General features: G+C 41.7%; 1 protein-coding gene across 1 annotated transcript; it reads left to right on the top strand.

Annotated features, from left to right (window-relative positions):
- Positions 1 to 11,118: 11,118 nt before the first annotated feature.
- On the top strand, positions 11,119 to 17,995 carry LOC109790490 (Tetratricopeptide repeat (TPR)-like superfamily protein). Its single transcript, XM_083070736.1, has 5 exons — positions 11,119 to 11,387; positions 11,531 to 11,663; positions 12,990 to 13,866; positions 15,037 to 15,530; positions 16,500 to 17,995. The coding sequence occupies exons 4-5, from the start codon at positions 15,156 to 15,158 to the stop codon at positions 17,760 to 17,762; spliced, it is 1,638 nt and encodes a 545-aa protein (XP_082926862.1). The 5' UTR covers positions 11,119 to 11,387; positions 11,531 to 11,663; positions 12,990 to 13,866; positions 15,037 to 15,155; the 3' UTR covers positions 17,763 to 17,995.
- Positions 17,996 to 19,094: the final 1,099 nt, after the last annotated feature.

A 19,094-nucleotide genomic window follows, 5' to 3' on the forward strand; every position in this document is an offset into this window, starting at 1 on the left:
TCTCTACTCTAAGCCTCGTCAACAAACCCTAAATGAACAAGTACATTTGAAATAAAGACGTCATTAGAAACAATGGCTTTATACAAAATAAAATATAAAGATCAATCAAACTTGGCATGACTTGTGGATAAAAGCCCAAATGAAATCAGTGCAAGGGGCATCCCCCTCTAATGGAGTAATGAAAGATGATCACAAATGCTGCAAAGACAAAGGCCCGGCATGAAACCCACTAAGGGGGTTGCGCAAAAGTTAGGGCAAGATCTGCTAGGCAACCCATAATTAACAAGGGTAGTCTAGGCAAAAGTGAGGATCAAAAAGAAAATGTCCACTAGGGAACACACCTTAAGTAACCTAGGCAAAAGTTAGGACAAAGCAGCATCCCGAGCTGAAAACTGAAAGGCGGCTCGAGAAGATCATTTAATCAATATGAAATCCCAAGTCATGGCTTAACTCTGAAGGAAATAATAAGCTAACGCGGAAAATTATTTCCTCACTTTGAATGTACTTGTGCATCAGCCTAAACCACTAGCCTACCTTGACCAGCCATTCTTCTATAAACCATTTTTGAAAAAAATCCTTTCTACCAAAACTTTTACAAAAATATATATATATCATCTTCCTCTCTTTCCTCTTGACCTATATGGCATTAAGATAAATTTGAGAGATACGCGGAGTATGCATAGTGAACACTCAAAAGGAGAAGTGGAGGTGTCCTAGAACAGAGTCTAGGTACACCTAATCTAAGAGCTAACATATCATATTCGGTACAAGCAAGAGGGCTGAACTACACAAACCGTAGGTTCAAGTAGCAACACTGAATTCGACAGGGCTAAAGGCTAACAGTCCATGTCATTGATCAATGCGCATAGATTAATTTCTTGAAAGTAAAAATAAATTTTCATTTTAAGCATTAGCATAGAAGCATCACTGCATAACATGCATATGGCACAAGCGTGCACAAAAGGGTATAAGTTCATTAAAAAAAAAAAAGAAATTTGAAAAAAAATCCAATCCACTTCTACTTTGCATTTTCTTTTGCATTCTCGCATTCTTTGTGTGTGTCTATCCATCACTTGCTGGAGGAATCAAGAGGCCGAAGCATTCATAAAAGCTCAACAATCAAACAAGCAAGCCTATAAGCATGAAGAGGTCATCGCGCCCTACTCCTCAACCGAATGAAGATCTAAGAGAATGCCAAGACCAGGAATGACTTCCTAACCAAAGCCAGGAGTGGCTTCCAAAATAACACTCATCAATAAAGATTCAACAAATAACATCGTCATGTGATCCCTCCACCAATGATGACAACAAAAGATAAAAAAAAATAGAAAAAGGCAAGCTTCATACATGTTGAAAAAAAGCCGAAGCATTTATAAAAATAGCAGAAAAAGGCAAGCTTCAAACATGAAAGAGCCGAAGCTAAACAAAAATGAACTTAAAAAAAAAAATCTATCACAAGCGGCGCCTGGAGAGGCATCACAATACTCACGTGGTAGGGGCAACACTGGAATCCCTGCCAGCCATCCACTTCTCTGCCCACCAACACAGGGGCACAACAAACATCTCCTGCCCATCTACTTAGGGGCAGTCTTTCATTCCACAACAATCAATCATCAATGAATCAAAAGGACTCAACATTGCGCCTGGAGAGGCATCACAATACTCACACGACAGGAGCAACACTAGAATCCTTGTCACGCATCAACTCCTTTGCCCACAATCACAAAGACACCACCTACCAGCAATCCTCGTCTTCATCAGATGTCCTCCAAAAAGAAGAGGGGGAATCACATAATCATCGTCAGCAGGCGGCCTGGAGAGGCCGACACAACAATACTCACAGCATCAGCAGGCGGCTTGGAGAGGCCGGCACAATAATACTCACCATCAGCAGGCGGCCTGGAGAGGCCGGCACAATAATACTCATAATATCGCAGGCGGCCTGGAGAGGCCGGCACAACAATACTCACAACATCAGCTACGACCTGGAGAGGCTACGAAAATACTACGGCCTGGAGAGGCTACGAAAATACTACGGCCTGAAGAGGTTGCGAAAATACTACGACCTGAAGAGGCTGCGAAAATACTACGGCCTGAAGAGGCTGCGAAAATACTACGGCCTGCAGAGGCTACGAAAATACTACGGCCTGCAGAGGCTACGAAAATACTACGACCACGAGGGTACCGCCGAGTTCCTCGAAGTCAAAATCGGGACCGCCGTCGAGCTCCCACCATAGGTCCGTTGAAGCCTTAAAAATCAGCACAACTTGGTTGAGAGCCGCCGTCGAGCCTCTCAAATCAGTGAATGACAATGAGGGTACCGCCGAGTTTCTCGAAGTCAAAATCGGGATTGCCGTCGAGCTTCCATCAATGGGCCGGCTGAAGCCCTAAATATCAGTCCAGCTTGGAGAGGCTAAGCTCAGAATATACTCCCTCTTTGACAAGCCACAAATAAAGAAGCACACTACCATGAGACAAGCAGAAGCAGTAGGAATCATCTACATCAAGACCAGAAGCCTAGATGTTTCAGTTTACCATCCTTATCACCCGACAGAGCATATAAACCAACACTCAGTTACTCTTAGGGACAAGGATACAGGTAAACACCATCTACCCGAAGGAAACGGTGTCGGGGCATCTACATTGCTGAAGTAAAGGAGAAGATTTGGACATAGCAAGCGACATAGGGCATTCACATGGATCTTCAAACCTAGATGTTTCGGTTCACCATCCTTGACACCTAATAGAGCGTACAATCCAACACTCAGTTGCTCCATGGGACAAGGATATAGGGAACACCATCTACCTAAAGGAAACAACGTGAAGGTAAATATTGTCAAAACAAGAGTGAAGATCCAAATTTTCACCTCATTATCACAAGAGAGACAATGGAGCTTCTACTCGAAGACTGAAGATCAGGTGTACAGTTTGTCAGTCTTGTTACTCAATAGAGTACTCAACTACTCTAAAAGGTGAGGATACGAGTAAATACACCTATCCAAGGGAAGCAACGTAGAAGCGTCACACAAAGAGACGAGATGAAGACCCGGACGAAATGTCTACGTCTTTACTTGCCTTTGGAAAAGCAACACAGCTATTCCAAAGGACAAGTAAAGAGGGGCAGCTGTAGACACCCAATTTCGTCCGGGGGGCATACAAACAAAAGATAGGATATCAGAGGGCCAAAAAGAAACCTTTTTCAGTGGCCTGGAACGGGCCGTTCCAAAACCGGAACAAGCCGTTCTGAAATCAGAACGGGCCGTTCTGGTTTCAGAACGGGCCGTTCTGGGGTTAAAATTTACACGTAACGTTCAGATCCAGAACGGGCCGTTCCGAATCCAAAACGGGCCGTTCCGGCCCACATCTGATGCCTATAAATTGAAATCTCGGGCACAGTTTTCAGGGACCTCCAAAATTTCGTCCAAAGCTCCTCAGAGCTCGAAATTTCTCCCTTTTTTTCTCTCTCTCTCCTATTGTACTTCTTGAGTTTTGTGAGGCTTATTGTAGTCTGAAAGGTTGCCACAAAGCACCTAAAACCTCCATAGTTGAAGATCCAATAAAGCTTGTTACGAGGTATTACTCATCAATCTCTTGTTTTATCTTTCTCTTGTTTTATTTTACATTGTTATAATAAAAATAATCATGTAGATATTTTAGAGTCAATTTTTTAATTTAAATTTCAAGCATGTAAATAGTCATCAATAAAAGGGGATTTAATATTTTATTATTATTATTTATAATATTAACTTCGTCATAGGGTACCGATTAAGGGCGTTGTAGGGGTGCTTAATACCTTCCCTACACGTAACCGACCCCCGAACCCAATTCTGGTTATCAAGGCCATTATTGGACTTTTAAAAACCTTTTCTTTTTCCAATGTTTTGAGTAAAATATTGGTGGCGACTCCATGAACCTATTTTCAAAACCATTAATTAAGGATTAGTCTGGTGTCCAGGCATTCCTTAATTGATGAGACTTTTAAAAGGATGTCTAAACCATTAGTCGCAAGATCAGAAATTTTCGGGTTGCGACATTGATGTATATATGTGCCTTGTTAAAAACCCTCTCAGCCAAAACCCATTTTTCTAATTTTTGGGATAAAAGACTGAGGCGGGAAAAGAGTGCACAGCTCATTCGTACAAATTTAACTAAAATAAAACTTGAGATGCGTGGCATTCCAAGTCTGCGGTATAGGTTTTCCGCTGAGCTCCTCTAGCCGGTATGCTCCATTTTCCAAGTCTTCCGTAACTCGGAATGGGCCACCCCAAGTGGGTGCTAGCTTCCCTTCTGACGTGTCTTTCCGAGCTTCGCCTAGCAAACGCCATACTAAGTCGCCAACTCGAAAAGAGCGAGGTCGCACTCACGTGTTGTACCTTCTGGAAGCTCGGAGCTTGCAGGCTTCTTCGTGGGTTTGAGCTTCTTCTCTGATCTCGTCAACTAGGTCGAGGTCGGCTGCTAGCTCTTGGGCGTTCTGGTCATTGTTGAAAACTTGGCGTCGGTGGGACGTCTCTCTGACTTCCACTAGGATCATTGCGTCAATTCCGTAGGTAAGCCTGTAAGGCGTCTCTTGCGTGGTTGACTAGGGGGTGCAATGATACGCCCAAAGGATGCTGGGAAGTTCGTTGGGCCACTAACCTTTGGCGTTCCTTAGCCGCTTCTTAAGTTCTCGGAGGATGACCTTGTTGACTGCTTCGACTTGGCCATTAGTTTGGGGGTGTTCCACCGAGGTCGAAAGATGCTTGATACCGAGCTCGCATAGGAAGTCCTCGAATCCCTGTGCGATGAATTGTCGACCGTTGTCAGTAACGAGGGTGTGAGGGATTCTGAACCTGCAAACGATGTTTCTCCAGGTGAACCTTTGCACGTTCTCGGTGGTGATTTTGGCGAGTGGGCATGCTTCAATCCATTTGGTGAAATAATCGATTGCCACTAGGAGGAACTTAAGTTGGCCTTTCGCAGGGGGGAATGGCCCAAGGATGTCCATTCCCTACTGGGAGAAAGGCCATGCCGACATCATGTGGTGGAGGGCTTCGGGCGGTTGCCGGTGTGTGTTGCCAAACTGCTGGCATTCTTTGCATTTTTGTATGTAGTTCTGGCAATCCGACTTCGTAGTGGGCCAGTAGTATCCAGCTCGGAGTACTCTGGTTGCCATCGAGCGAGCTCTAGAATGCATGCCACATATGCCCCGGTGAATTTCTTCGATGACGTAGGCTGCTTACGGTGCGGTCAAACACTTGAGCAGTGGGGTGGAAATGCCACGTTTGAACAGCTCGTCCCCAACAATGACGAACTTGGCCGATCTCATCCTCATCTTCCGAGCTTCGTCTTTGTCTTCGGGCAGGGTTCCCTCTTTCAAGTAACCCTAGATGCCCGTCATCTAGCCCAGGTTTTCACTGTCGCTGATGTTGACAACCTTGTCATCCAAGCTAGGTGAGTGTAAGGTCTCCTAGATGATAGTTCGGTGCTGTCCAGGCTTTTTGGTACTGGCGAGCTTCGATAGGAGGTCAGCTCGGGCATTTTGTTCTCGCGGCACATGCTGTATGATGAACTCGTCGAAGGACGAGATCTGATGGGATGCGATGTGGAAATACGGTTGTAGAAGGGTATCCTTTGCCTGGTACGTCCCACTGAGCTACTCCACCATGAGTTTCGAGTCGTTGTTGCAACTCACTCTTTGGGCTCCAAGGTCGCGGGCTAGCCTCAGTCTTGCGAGGAGTGCATCATACTCTGCCTGGTTATTGGTCACTTTGAAGCTAAACTTGAGGGATTGCTCCAAGGTGACTTGGTTTGGCCCTTCTAGAATGATACCTGCACCACCACCTTTAGAGTTGGAGGACCCGTCCACGTGTAAAGTCCATACCTGGGGTTCCTCGGCAGTAGTAGGCGTGAGCTCGGCTACGAAGTCGGCCAGGCAATGGGCTTTCAGGGCGCCGTGACTTTCGTACTGGATGCTGAACTCAGACAATTATACTGACCATGCGATCATTCGTCCGGCGAGCTCCAGCTTTCTCAAGATTTTCTTTATGGGGTATTCAGTTTTTACTACCACTTGGTGGCTCTGAAAATAAGGTCGGAGACGTCGGGCTATGGTGACGAGTGCCAGCGCCAACTTTTCAATCATTTGGTACCGCTTCTCCGCGTCTTGGAGGACTCGGCTGATGAAGTAAATCGGCGTCTGCGTCTTCTGATTTTCTTGCACTATCACAGCACTGATGGAATTTTCTGCTACGACCAAGTAGAGGAGGAGGTAGGTGTTGTGATTCGGCCTCTGCAGGATTGGTGGAGTCGTGAGAAAGGTTTTGAAGCTTTTGAAAGCTTCTTCGCACTGACCTGTCCACTAGAAGTCTTTTGGCTTCTTTAGCAGGGTGAAGATTGGCCCTGCTTTCTCCGCGAGTTTGGGGATGCAACGGGACAGTGAGACTAACCTTCCTGCTAGGCGTTGGACCTCTTTCACCGTTTGCGGACTCTACATCTGAATGATGGCTTTGCACTTTTCAGGGTTGGCCTCGATTCCTCTACTAGTGATCATGAAATCGAGGAACTTTCCTCCCTGGACGCCGAAGACGCACTTCTCCGGGTTAAGACGCATATTGTGTCTTCTGATCTAGGCGAACACCTCGACGAGGTTAGCAACATGGTCTATTCCCGAGGTGGTTTTGAACACCATGTCGTCAACGTAGACTTCCATGTTCCGCCTGATCTGTTGGTGGAAAACCTTATCTATCAGCCGCTGGTAAGTTGCCCCTGCGTTTTTTAGGCCGAAGGGCATCACCCGGTAGCAGTAGTTGGCATGGTCGGTGATGAAGGACGTATGCATCTCGTCGGGTGGGTATATCATTATCTGATTGTACCCAGAGTAGGCGTCAAGGAAGTTGAGGAGGGCATGCCTGAACGCCCCGTCGACCAGCCTGTCAATGCTTGGCAAGGGGTATGAGTCCTTGGGGCATGCTCTGTCAATGCTTTGCTTCCTTGTGTATCGCTAACCTGTGACAGATGAAGTCAGCATCTATGCCTGGCATGTCGGCACTGGACCAGGCGAAGAGGTCAGCATTTTTGAGGATCTCGACTTCGAGCTGCTGTCGCGACTCCAGACTCAACTGCCTGCTAATTTTTGTGCACTGCCTAGGAAGTTTCCGATATGGAGGTCGTCAAGCTCGTCAATGGGGCTTGGCCACTCGTCATGGGAGTCGGACCTCGGATCGAGATCGGTGATTTCTCCGTGGTTGGTGTGAGCCACGGTGGGGAAGTTACTCTTGCATTGTTCACCGGACGAGGCAATCTTCAGGCTCTCAGTGTAGCATTGTCGTGCCGTCTGCTGGTTCGCCTTGACAGAGATAATATTTCTGTCATTCCCTGGGAATTTCATGGTGAGGTGTGGGGTGGACACCACTGCTCTGAGTTGGTTCAAGGTCAGCCTCCCAATGATTATGTTGTAGGAGGTGTTGGCTTCCACAAGGAGGTATCGAACCATGACCCGCCTTGTGTCTGGAGATGCTCTGAAAGTTGTCAGTAGGTCCACGTACCCCCGAGTGTGAACTCTCTTTCCTGCAAAACCGACTAGGGGCTTTGTGTGAGGTCGTATGAGAGAGTGGGGGACGTCTAACCTGAGGAACGTTGGCCAATACAGGACGTCGGCCGAGCTCCCTTGGTCAATCAGTGTCTTGTGAACCTCCCAATTAGCTAACTCCACGGCTATGGCCATGGGATCATCCTGGTTGGGATTGACTCCGGCATAGTCGTTGTCGGAGAAAGTGATTGGTGGTGAGCTCTGGTGCGACGCTGAGGTGGTAAAGTGTATGCAATTGATATTGCGAAGGTGTCTCTTCCGGGCCGAACTGCTGGCGCCCCCCCTACGAAACCACTTGCAATTGTATTAATTACTCCCCGTAGGGGAGCTGTCGCTGTTTCCTGGCTTATCTCGGCTTGCACTACTCCGCCGAGGTTGAGTTGAGAGACAGAGGGTTGGTCCGTGCAAGCTCTTGAACCATGACCTCTGCCTCGTCCTTGTCCAACGTAGCCTCCCCGATGACCTCGCTGGATATATTGGCCGAGGTGGCCTGACTGGATGAGTTCTTCAATGCGGTCTCGGAGTGTGCGGCACTCCTCAGTGGTGTGACCGTGATTCTTGTGGTACCGGCAGTGTTTGGACTTATCCGCATTGTTGGGAGTGTGGCCTGGTGGTGGCAGGGTGAGTAGGTTGATGTTACTGGCCTCCTCCAGGATGTGGACTCTGGTGTGTTTAGGGGAGTGTAGAAGTCATATCCCCCCCTCGGTTTTCCCTAGTCGATTTCTTGAACTGACTGTCATTGTTGACTTTGATTTTATCCTTGTGCCCCTGTTCTAGCTTCGTTGGTCCTTTTCCACGAACCTGGTCACGGAAAGCGGAGTGTTCCTCCATCTGGATGTAGCCCGCCGCGCGAGCGCGAAGCTCGTCCATGTCGCGAGGAGACTCACGACATAGGCTGTCGACGAATGGACCAGGCTTGAGTGTCATAAGCATGGCATGCAGGGCGACCTTGGGGTTTAGACTTTTGATCTTAACCGAGGTGGCGAAAAATCGTTCCATGAACGCTAGGAGTGGTTCGTCATCGTTTTGCCTAAGACTGGCCAGGGCGGCTGAAGTGACATGGTAAGGTCGGCTCGTCGCATACTGCGCTGTGAACCTTCTGACTAGGGTGCCGAAGCTATCAATGGATTCGGTAGGCAGTTGGGTGTACCAGTTGAGCGCGGCCCGCTTAAGCGAGGTTGGAAAAACCCTACACAAAATAGCGTCATTGTTAGTGTAGAGGTTTACCTGTGTTGTATACAGGTCGATGTGCTCATCTGGGTCCGTCGTGCCATCATAGCGATCGAGGTGGAAAGGCTTCCACCCATGAGGGAGTGGTGTCTCCATGATGCCATCCACAAAAGGGTGGCGGCGGAAGGTTGCCTGATCCCCTACGACATGAGTAGGGGCCTTGCTGACTTCATGGGCCGACTTGTGCGTCGGTGCATGAGACCGATGCGTGGCAGGTCGTTGAGTCGGTGCCCTAGTTGCAGTCTGGGGTTGAGAGACTGAGTGCTCCTCCTCCTCATTGTGGTTACTCATATGAGGAGGATGATCAGAGTGTCGCTGAGGGAGTTGAGCGCGAATCTACTCGTTTTTAGCGCGTAGCGCCGCTAGGTCAGCCTCATTAGTGGTCAGTATTGCAGCTAGGTCAGTTTCGTGCTTGGCACGCATGTTCTGCAGATCAGCATCGTGTTGTTTCCGCATTTGTTCGACCTGATCGATCAACCTCCTCAATGCTACTTCGTTATCCATGGTAGATGGATGATCTAGGTTTCCTGTTGCGCGTCTACTATGGCTTCTGGTGCAAACCATAAGCGTGGCTGATAAGAGTTGTCTTGATCGGCCCCACGGTGGGCGCCAAATGTTCTTACCGGAGATCTGTTGTGGAGATAATCCGCCAGGTAAGATCAGTGAGCCTCCTTTACTGGTACGCTGGTGCTCCAAGATGGGGGTGGTACCTGCAAAAGAGACTCCGATGCTAAAGTTAGAGTTTGTATGAGTGTATGTCTCGTATAAGTAATGCACATACCTTAGTGTGAATTAGGATTGCATTGGGCCTTGGGCCTGAGATCAGTCGTTTATCTAATTAGATAACGGATCTCGCCTGGACCGAGATCTCCTGAGATTGGTTATGATCTGGTCGGATTGTGGACCTCGTCTAGGCCGAGGTCTCCAAATGCGCGTTCCGAGGTCACCCTATGTCGTGGTGTCGAGCTTGAGCTCGGCATGACAATACAGATAGTACAGTATTTATTTTAATCTACTGATAATAGATTATCATTTAGGTTACAAATTACTTAAACTTTCTTATACCTAGTTTTTTACATTTTATCACGTGTCCATGAGACTGTCCATGAAACAGTTAAATTAAACAATAAAATACACGTAATTGTGTTCAGAAAAATTTGTTAAATAACACTATAAATTTGATTCACAATAAACTTATATAATATTAAATTCATATTTATTACAATAAAATATATAATAATTTAGAGATAATTATACATATAAGTTAAAAAAATTAGTATGTTACATGTCGCGCTTTACTGTTGCTCCATGCTTTATTGTTGCCCTCTGTCTTGTAATTCTTCATCCTACTCCATGGTCCCATTATAGCTACCAATTAGTGATACAAGTCTCAAATTTTGGGTGAGGGAAATTGGACTCAAAAGAGGGAGGGCACATAGTAAGATTTCGTGTGAAGATTAATTTGAAGGTCGTAAATAATGATCTATAATCAAAACAATTGTGGAGTTAAACACTTCACATGTCTTTCCGTTTCAACATTATTTATTTGATAAGATAATAATGTGTTTTATGAACATATTTGTGATTGGTCTATTTTATAATTATTCTTTATAAAAGTGTGATTATTACAAGTTAATTTGTACGTGTTTACATTAAATTTTAATACTTTTTTATAATCAAAACAATTATGGAGTTAAACACTTCACATGTCATCCATTTTGTTCTTACCATAAGTTCGCTGTCATCGTTAGGGTCACCACATCTGAGGTATTGTCCGCTTTGGCGCTTGTTGGGCCGTCATGGTTTTGTCCTTGAAAAGGCGTCTCGGTGGGTTAAGGAGGAAGGGTGTTTATAAACTACCCTTAGCATCGACTCCTAAGCGATGTGGGATTTTTAAGTATACCGGAACAAGCCCCCCAGTTGATGCTAAGGGGCAAGAGTGGCCTGGGCCCTCCTTCTAGCGCCAATGTTCCTACCGTAAGTCCGTTATCATCGTTAGGGTCACTACATCCGAGGTATTGTCCGCTTTGGTGCTCGTTGGGTCGTCACGGTTTTGTCCTTAAAAAGACACCTCGGTGGATTAAGGAGGAAGGATGTTTATAAACTACCCTTAGCATCGACTCCTAAGCGATGTGGGATTTTTAGGTATGAATCCTTTCTATTATTCCCTCCCCTTTTACGTACATTCGCCTCTGTTCCCTTAAGCTTTTCCCCTTTCACCTTTTTCATCTGTCTCACTCCTTTTTACCCCGATCACAAAATAAAAAGAAAATTCGAAAGTGGAATGGAATACCTGTTGATTTCTCGCTCTTGCTCTGTGATAAACCTTTCCGGTTTTGACCAACGCTGCTCGCTAACAAAATTGTAGTAAAAGCTCTTCTCACAACCCACTTGCTTGCATATATATAGGAAATGACACCCTTTCGTTTCTTGCCCAAGCGCCGCGGCTCATTAGTGTAACCCTTGCTATGACTATAGCTAGGGCATATTAATTGTTCCAAGCGCAGAACCCAATCGTAATGATTGAGCGCCGCACCCATTCACGTTTCCCAGTTCCCAAAACTGAGGCTCTTAGTTCATAACGTTATCTGTGAGGCCCCAGATTTTTATTTTTTTTCTCTTTCTTTCTTCCCCTGGACCCTCACCACTCTCACTTGTTTTCTCTTTTGGGCACATAGTGGTTGATCTTTCTTTTCTCTCAATTCTTAACCTTATTCAAATCTCTTTTTCTAGCTAAATCCGTGAGTGATTTTGAAGACCCTTCTTTGCAAGCTGGAAGCTAAGGGTAGCATACCGTGTGCGGAGTTCTCTTCCTCTTCTTCCCTTCCATACTCGTCTTCCTGGAGCTTGGAGTTTTTGAGCCAAGGTAAGGGAAGTTAGTTGTTTATGCTGATTGTTTAGAAGTGAGTTAGAAACTCACTTGATGGCTGATTTTTGTGGATTGATGGTGGTGCTTGATGAAAATTTGGGGTTTTTGATGATTGATGCATGTATATTGTAATTGTTGATGTTTTTGGATTGTATGTGGTTGGTAGATCATGTTTTGAGGGTAAACATTGATGGATTTTAGCTGAAAAATAAAAAGGGAAGCCATGGAAGTGTAGAATTTCTGCACTTGGTGCTGAAACGAAAAAGGAAGCCCAGGAGAAAATGAGCTGGCAGAGAGTTACAGCTAAAGCGCTGGATTGAGCGCTGCAGCGGTGGGCCTAGATGACCGAATTTGGTCTTGAGGTCTTCATGAAAGTTGTAGCCCTGGATGTTAGCTTTCCAATAGCGTTGGAATCACCCAAAAAGGAGGTCTAGAACTCTAGATATGGCAGTTTTAGTGAAGAGAGGTCAGGCTGCCAGCATTGGTTATAACTGTTTCGGTTTTTATAATTTTTCACAAGGTAGATGAAATAATTTGGACTCGGTGTCTTCATGAGAGTTGTAGAACATCTTCTTATCTTTCATATGAGATAAGGATGAGTATGATAGGAGTGCTATAACGCCATATATGTCTGTTTTAGTGAAGAGGGGTCAAGCTGCCAGTATTCCTTATAGCTGTTGCGGTTTTTATCATTTTTTTTAACATGGTAGATGAAGGAATTAGGATTTGGTGTCTTCATAAGAGTTATAGGAAATCTTCTTATCTTTAATATGAGATAAGGATGAGCCTGATAGGAGCATTATAACTCCAGATATTCTATGATTAGTAATGGTTGTCACTTCACAATGAGTGATTAAGATATGTTGAAGGTTGTTTTGGATGTGTTATTTCATGAATATGTTGACTAATATTGATTAACGTTGTTGAGACGAGTTGAGTTGTATCAGTTGTACATTATTGTAAGTTGCTATGTTGAGCGGTACGGTTGTGTTGTGTTGTGTGTTGATATTGGTTGTTGTAGGCCGCAAGGCTGAGTTGTTGTAGGCCGAAAGGCTGAGTTGTTGTACGCCGCAAGGCTGAGTTGTTGTAGGTCGAAAGGCTGAGTTGTTGTATGAGATCTCCGAGTTGATATGTATGACGACGCATTACATGAATATTGATGACCAAGTTGAAAAATCAATGGGATGTATGTTGATGAAGTGTTGATAGTTGTGGTTATTTATATTTCTTAAATTTTCTATATGTTATTTCTTTTATACTAGCTTACCCTTTTGTTGTTTCCATGTGGTTGGACTGCAATGATCATACTATGTATGGGAGCAGAGCAGGGATAGGTGGTGTATCTATAGCTGGAAGGTGGAGCTGAATCCTTTAGGATGCTTTGTTTGTTTTTCAGTCACTTGGCATAGTGACTTTTGATGAAATGTTTGTATTGTACGCCCTAACTCTAGTTGGATTGGAACATTCGTATATATTTATATTCTAGATCCTATATTTATATACTCGTTCTATTCTACCTAGTGTTTCCGGTGTGCTGTGGTTGTGAGTGTAGTGGCCTGTCGGGTCGTTACATTATCACTTTTAATGCTTCACACGTGGAGTCGTCAGACCCGTAACGTCACTACCCCTCACAATGTCTTTTCATATTTGAAGTTAGCCGAGATGTTCTTTGCGTTTCTCAGTTCTTTCACTCTTCCATCATCATTCAGAGCTTGGGGGGCTTATGTACCAACTTGACTCAAAGTCGAGTTTAACCGAGCTCATAGCACGGCTTGACCGAGATCACAGCTTGGGCAAGTTGATGATAATACATGCCGAGCTGAGTTGACATAAAAGATTATACGTGTTACACTAGGCATAAAGAAGGGCAATACATCTCAATATGTTGACGACATTGAATACATCATTTATGATAATTGGCTCAACTGTCAAGAAGGAAATAACTGCGTAAGCAGTTATGCAGTTACTTGAGGAATAACCACAGAGAATAGGTAAGGATATAATGAAAAACATGAGGGATATTCATATAACTAACTTGATTGTCGGAGTCCTTTTTGCGGGTACATCCAAGGTGCATGAGGAGAAGATCAACCGAGAAGACTAATCTTAGAGACCAACTTTATTCAATCCCTTACAAGAGCAAGACCGAGATGAAGAAGAAGGATGTAATTCTACCGAGCTAAGAACTAACCTAAGTCTTGTAAGAACACATTTCAACATTGTTTATTTGATAAGACAATAATGTGTGTTATGAACATATTTGTGATTTGTTTTCCTTAAAAACACTTCAATCCTTTTATTGTGTTTCCTTACATTCTATAGTCACTTCCTCGTCTCCTTAATTAAAAAATTTTAACTTTCCCTCTCATTTATCCTTAAAAAGTGTATTTTACAAAAAAGTGTATTTTACAAATATTTTTCGCAACTAACAACAAAGTATCTCATTCAATAATCACAAACTAGTATTCCTTTTATTTTCAATTGTATACTTGTTTTTAAACCACATATTGATTTAAACTTTTTAAAAAAAATCTTATATCACAATTTAAACCATTCTTTCTCTCCCCCATCTCTAAATAAATTCAAACATATATTGAGTGAAAGCTTATTATTATTATTATTATTATTATTATTATTATTATTATTATTATTATTATTATTATTATTATTATTATTATTATTATTATTATTTTAGTTTTCTTCAATACAAGCACTTTCTATGAACTTTTTCTTTAGCAAGAACATCTTAATTTTTTTTTTAAATTATTTAACATTTTATATCTTTCAATTTATTATTTTTCATCTTTATTTCCAAATTGAACTTCAAGATTGTTTTAAGAAAAAAATTATCAATAGTTAAAATAACCTTGAATCATAAAATAAACTACTTGCAATAAATTTAAAATATAACTTATATTTTAAAAATACTTAATTGCAATGAATTTTAAAGTTATATCAAATAAACATTTATCTTAGGTGTTACATATAGACTAAAATACTAGTTTGTCATAAAACTAAAATATAACATATTTTTAAATATTTATTTATTATGAATTATAATTTTATTAAAAAAAAGTATTCTTATATGTAATACTCAAATTAAAATGGTAATTTATCATAATCAAACATATAACTTATATATTTAAAAATATTATTTATTATGACCTATAATTATATTAGAAACCTATTAATTATTCTATTAAAAATATTGACTAAGATACTGGTAATTTTTATTTATTTTAAGAAAAACAAGTGATTGTTTAATCCCCACAAACAAAAATACCAATTTTCTAACATGTGCTGATTTAAACCTATCAATTTATTTGAAAAACTCCTTGTAATAAAAAAAAGTAATTTTTATTTTTTTCAGAAATTTCGCACAGGTGCGTGCTATTTATCTCTTCAAACTTTGTCTAGTTCCTGACCCAGTATTTCCGAAACAAGTAGCCACCGTTACACTCGTTCAGTCAGTCTCATAGAGCTAGTAAGATGAGTCTCCTTCCACTTCAACCTCAATCCTCTCTTCACAACCAAAACCTCTCTCTCTCCTCTTCCCTCTGCTATTCCCCCTCGCTCCCCTTCCACCACTCTCTCGCCGCGGCTCGCACGTGCTGCTTCCCTCGTCTCTCGGTCACGTGCTCGATCTCCAAGATCCACAGCTACGGCACGGTGGACTACGAGCGCAGGCCCATCGTGCGCTGGAACGACGTGTACCGCAGGGTGTCGCTCAACAACGACCCCGATGTGGGCTCCGCCACCGTGCTCAATCAGTGGGAGAACCAAGGCAGGCACCTCACCAAGTGGGAGCTTTCTAGAGTTGTCAAGGAGTTGAGGAAGTACAGGAAGTATCATAGAGCCCTTGAGGTCAATACTCATTCTTCTAAATTGGCTGCTTTTGTCTCTATCGATGTGTGCTTTTACTTTTTAGTGAAGAAATCGTCAATTTCATTGCTTTCTTCTAATTAGACTGATGTGTAAGTAATTGGTCTGAGTTCTGGTAGAATTGAGCTTAAGGGAATGTTTGGATGAGTTTCTACGAAGCACTTTAAGCAGAGGAAATTAGGAAGGGAAGTCAAAATAAACTTTTTCATTGTTAGAGTCGGTTTAGACTTTAGACACAAGTTTAGGAGCCCTTTTGAGAGTTTTGAGAGTTTCTATGCCAAAAAATACTCTTATTTTATAGTAGATAAATTCTCAAAAACCCTTTTAAGCTTGTATCTAAACAGAGTTTAAAGCTAACTTTTGAAGCTTATTTATTGGAAATGAAGAGCTTTTTCTAGTATATAAGCTCTCCTAAACTCTTTTAAGCTTGTGTCCAAATAGGCTTCTAGTAATTATGAATTGTTGTTGGGGTTATCAAGCTACTTTCAATTGGGTTCTGTTGGATTACGGGCAGGTGTTTAGTCATGCAAACTTTACACCTGGGATATCTGGTCTTTGGTGTGAGGGATTGGAGATCCCACATTGACTATAGGTAAGGTCATAATAGTAAGTGTGAAACAATTCTTATTTTACAAGTGGGTTTTGTAAGGTTGAGGTAGATTCTGATTAATAGTTTCATAAATGTTATTTCTTTACTATTTATTTAGGGTACTTGGTTTTATGGGATAAATAAACATATACGATAACATAATTTGTGACTGTAACATCATTGTTAATTGTAAATTCCAAATATGCAAACACTGCTAGTAAAAGAAACTAATGGCATGCTTCCTTTGGAATGTACTGAATTATGAAATCACTTACTGTTTCTGATTATGCTTACTAATTTGCTTCGGATGCCGTAATATGAGCCATGTACAATTTTTTGAAATCAATGAGCAATTGTTGCAGGTATATGATTGGATGAACAATAGACCAGAGCGGTTTAGAGTTTCTGCGAGTGATGCAGCAATTCAGTTAGATCTAATTGCCAAAGTTCGTGGAGTTTCTAGTGCAGAAGTATTCTTTCTGAGTCTGGAAGAGAAGTTAAAAGAGAAGAGGACTTATGGTGCCCTTTTGAATGTATACGTGCATTCTAGATCGAAGGAAAAGGCAGAATCTTTACTTGACACAATGAGGAGTAAAGGGTATGTAATACATCCACTGCCATTTAATGTAATGATGACTCTGTACATGAACCTTGAGGAATATGATAAAGTTGATATGTTGGTTTCTGAAATGATGGAAAAAAACATAGAGCTAGATATCTATACATATAATATCTGGTTATCTTCTTGTGGATCTCAAGGATCAATAGAAAAGATGGAACAAGTGTTTGAACAGATGGAAAAGGATCCTACCATTGTCCCCAACTGGTCAACATTCAGCACAATGGCTTCAATGTACATTAGGATGGATCAGAATGAAAAAGCAGTAGAGTGCTTAAGAAAGGTTGAGGGTATAATTAAAGGTCGAGATAGAATACCTTTTCATTATCTCCTGAGTTTATATGGACTTGTTGGAGAGAAAGATGAACTGTATCGTGTGTGGAATACTTACAAATCAATTTTTCCAAGTATACCAAACTTGGGATACCATGCTATTATTTCTTCTCTTGTAAAATTGGATGAAATTGAAGGTGCAGAAAAACTTTATGAGGAATGGGTTTCAGTAAAGGCAACATATGATCCTAGAATCGGAAACCTTCTTCTTGGCTGGTATGTTAAGAAAGGCAATACAGATAAGGCTTTGAGTTTCTTTGAGCAGATGAAGAAGGATGGTGGCATTCCAAATTCAAATACATGGGAGGTTCTTTATGAGGGCCACATTGCAGAAAAGAGGATTTCTGATGCCCTGTTTTGCTTGAAAGAAGCTTTTATGGCTGCTGGGGGTTCAAAGAGTTGGAAACCAAAACTCTTAAACTTATCTGCATTCCTTGAGCTTTGTCAAGAGCAAGATGACATGGAAAGTGCTGAGGTTTTAATTGGATTGTTGAGGAAGTCAAAATTTAGTAAAATTAAAGTTTATGCTTCACTCATTGGCTCATCTGATGGTACCATTGACAAAGGTGAATTGTCAAGCAAGATTGATACAGAAGATAGAAGTGATGATATCGTTGACAGTGAAAACATGGATGATGGTGACTCTCAAATGTTGCTCAACCAACTAGAGTAACTTTTGATTCTTTTTATCGTATTTTTTTGAGTAGTGGAAAATGGGTTGCTAGAACATACAGGGAAATTTTTTGTCAAGTATGATCTCATTCAAGTTTCATGGCTTTTATGCCTCGTCATAATAGTTAGATAGTGTAACTGCTTTCAGAATCTTTATGCTACAATGTTATGTAATGTTTTGCATTTCATACGAATTAATGTTGATATATGTGATCTGAGGTCATCCTTGTGTAAGATTTTGTGAGTTTTGCCCTTTTAAATCTGATTTTATGTTTGAACTATAGTAGTTTAGGTTCAATATCTTTTGGACCATTGACTCTATTTGAAAGGAAAATGAGTAAATCCCTTTAGATTGTAAGATGGTCATTTAAATTCCTGACTTTAAAGTCTGCTTTCGCACCAAACGTTGCAAAAAAAGTCATTCATTTTAGTATTTTTTCACTTCATTTTCTACTTTCATTTTGTACCACAAAAGAGTAATCTAAATGTCATTTTATAAAGCTATGATCTAATATATATATATATATATATATATATATATATATATATATATATATATATATATATATATATAAAGTTAGGGATTAAAGTGATGGATGGTTATAATTTTGGTGATGTCTCTGATAGGGAAGTTTCACAAGTGGTGCATAGGTGGTGATCAATAATGACCATAGATATAATATAAAAAATAATGAATGGTTGAGATTAGTGATAGTATATTATACACCTTCACACACAGGATCAAAAATTTCGAATTTTTTACTGAAATATGTTTTTTTTTTCAACTACCCAAAAACAAACACGTGTTATGACGTACAGACGTAGCTGATTTTCAGTTCCGGAACGGGCCGTTCTGAAATCAGAACGGGTCGTTCCATATGAAAAATATACACATGAATATTGGATCAGAATGGGACGTTTCGGATGAAAAACAAACACATGACCAAAAGGACCGGAACGGCCCGTTCCGAAATCAGAACAGCCCGTTCCAAATTCAAAAATAACACAAATAATTAAACCAGAACGGACCGTTCTAAGCTCGGAACGGGCCGTTCTAACTACAAATTTGTCATACGAATTTTTTTAAGCAAAATAATATTTTTTTTTCATTCTACTAAATTACATCTAAACCCTAAACCCTAAATCCAAAAAGTCTTATACTAAGGCCCATAATATAAGACCAAACAATATAAACTCCTATACTACCAAAAATATGAGAAAGGTGCTCATCCATATAAAACTCAAGTAAAGAGAATCCTAGGCCCACCAAACCCATTGGGCTCACTGAGCTCAGAAGTAATCACAAGCCTAAAGGCCCATAAATTTCAAAACT

Source organism: Cajanus cajan, chromosome 3 (genome assembly GCF_000230855.2).
Source record: "Cajanus cajan strain Asha chromosome 3, NIPB_CcT2T_4, whole genome shotgun sequence".
NCBI lineage: Eukaryota > Viridiplantae > Streptophyta > Magnoliopsida > Fabales > Fabaceae > Cajanus > Cajanus cajan.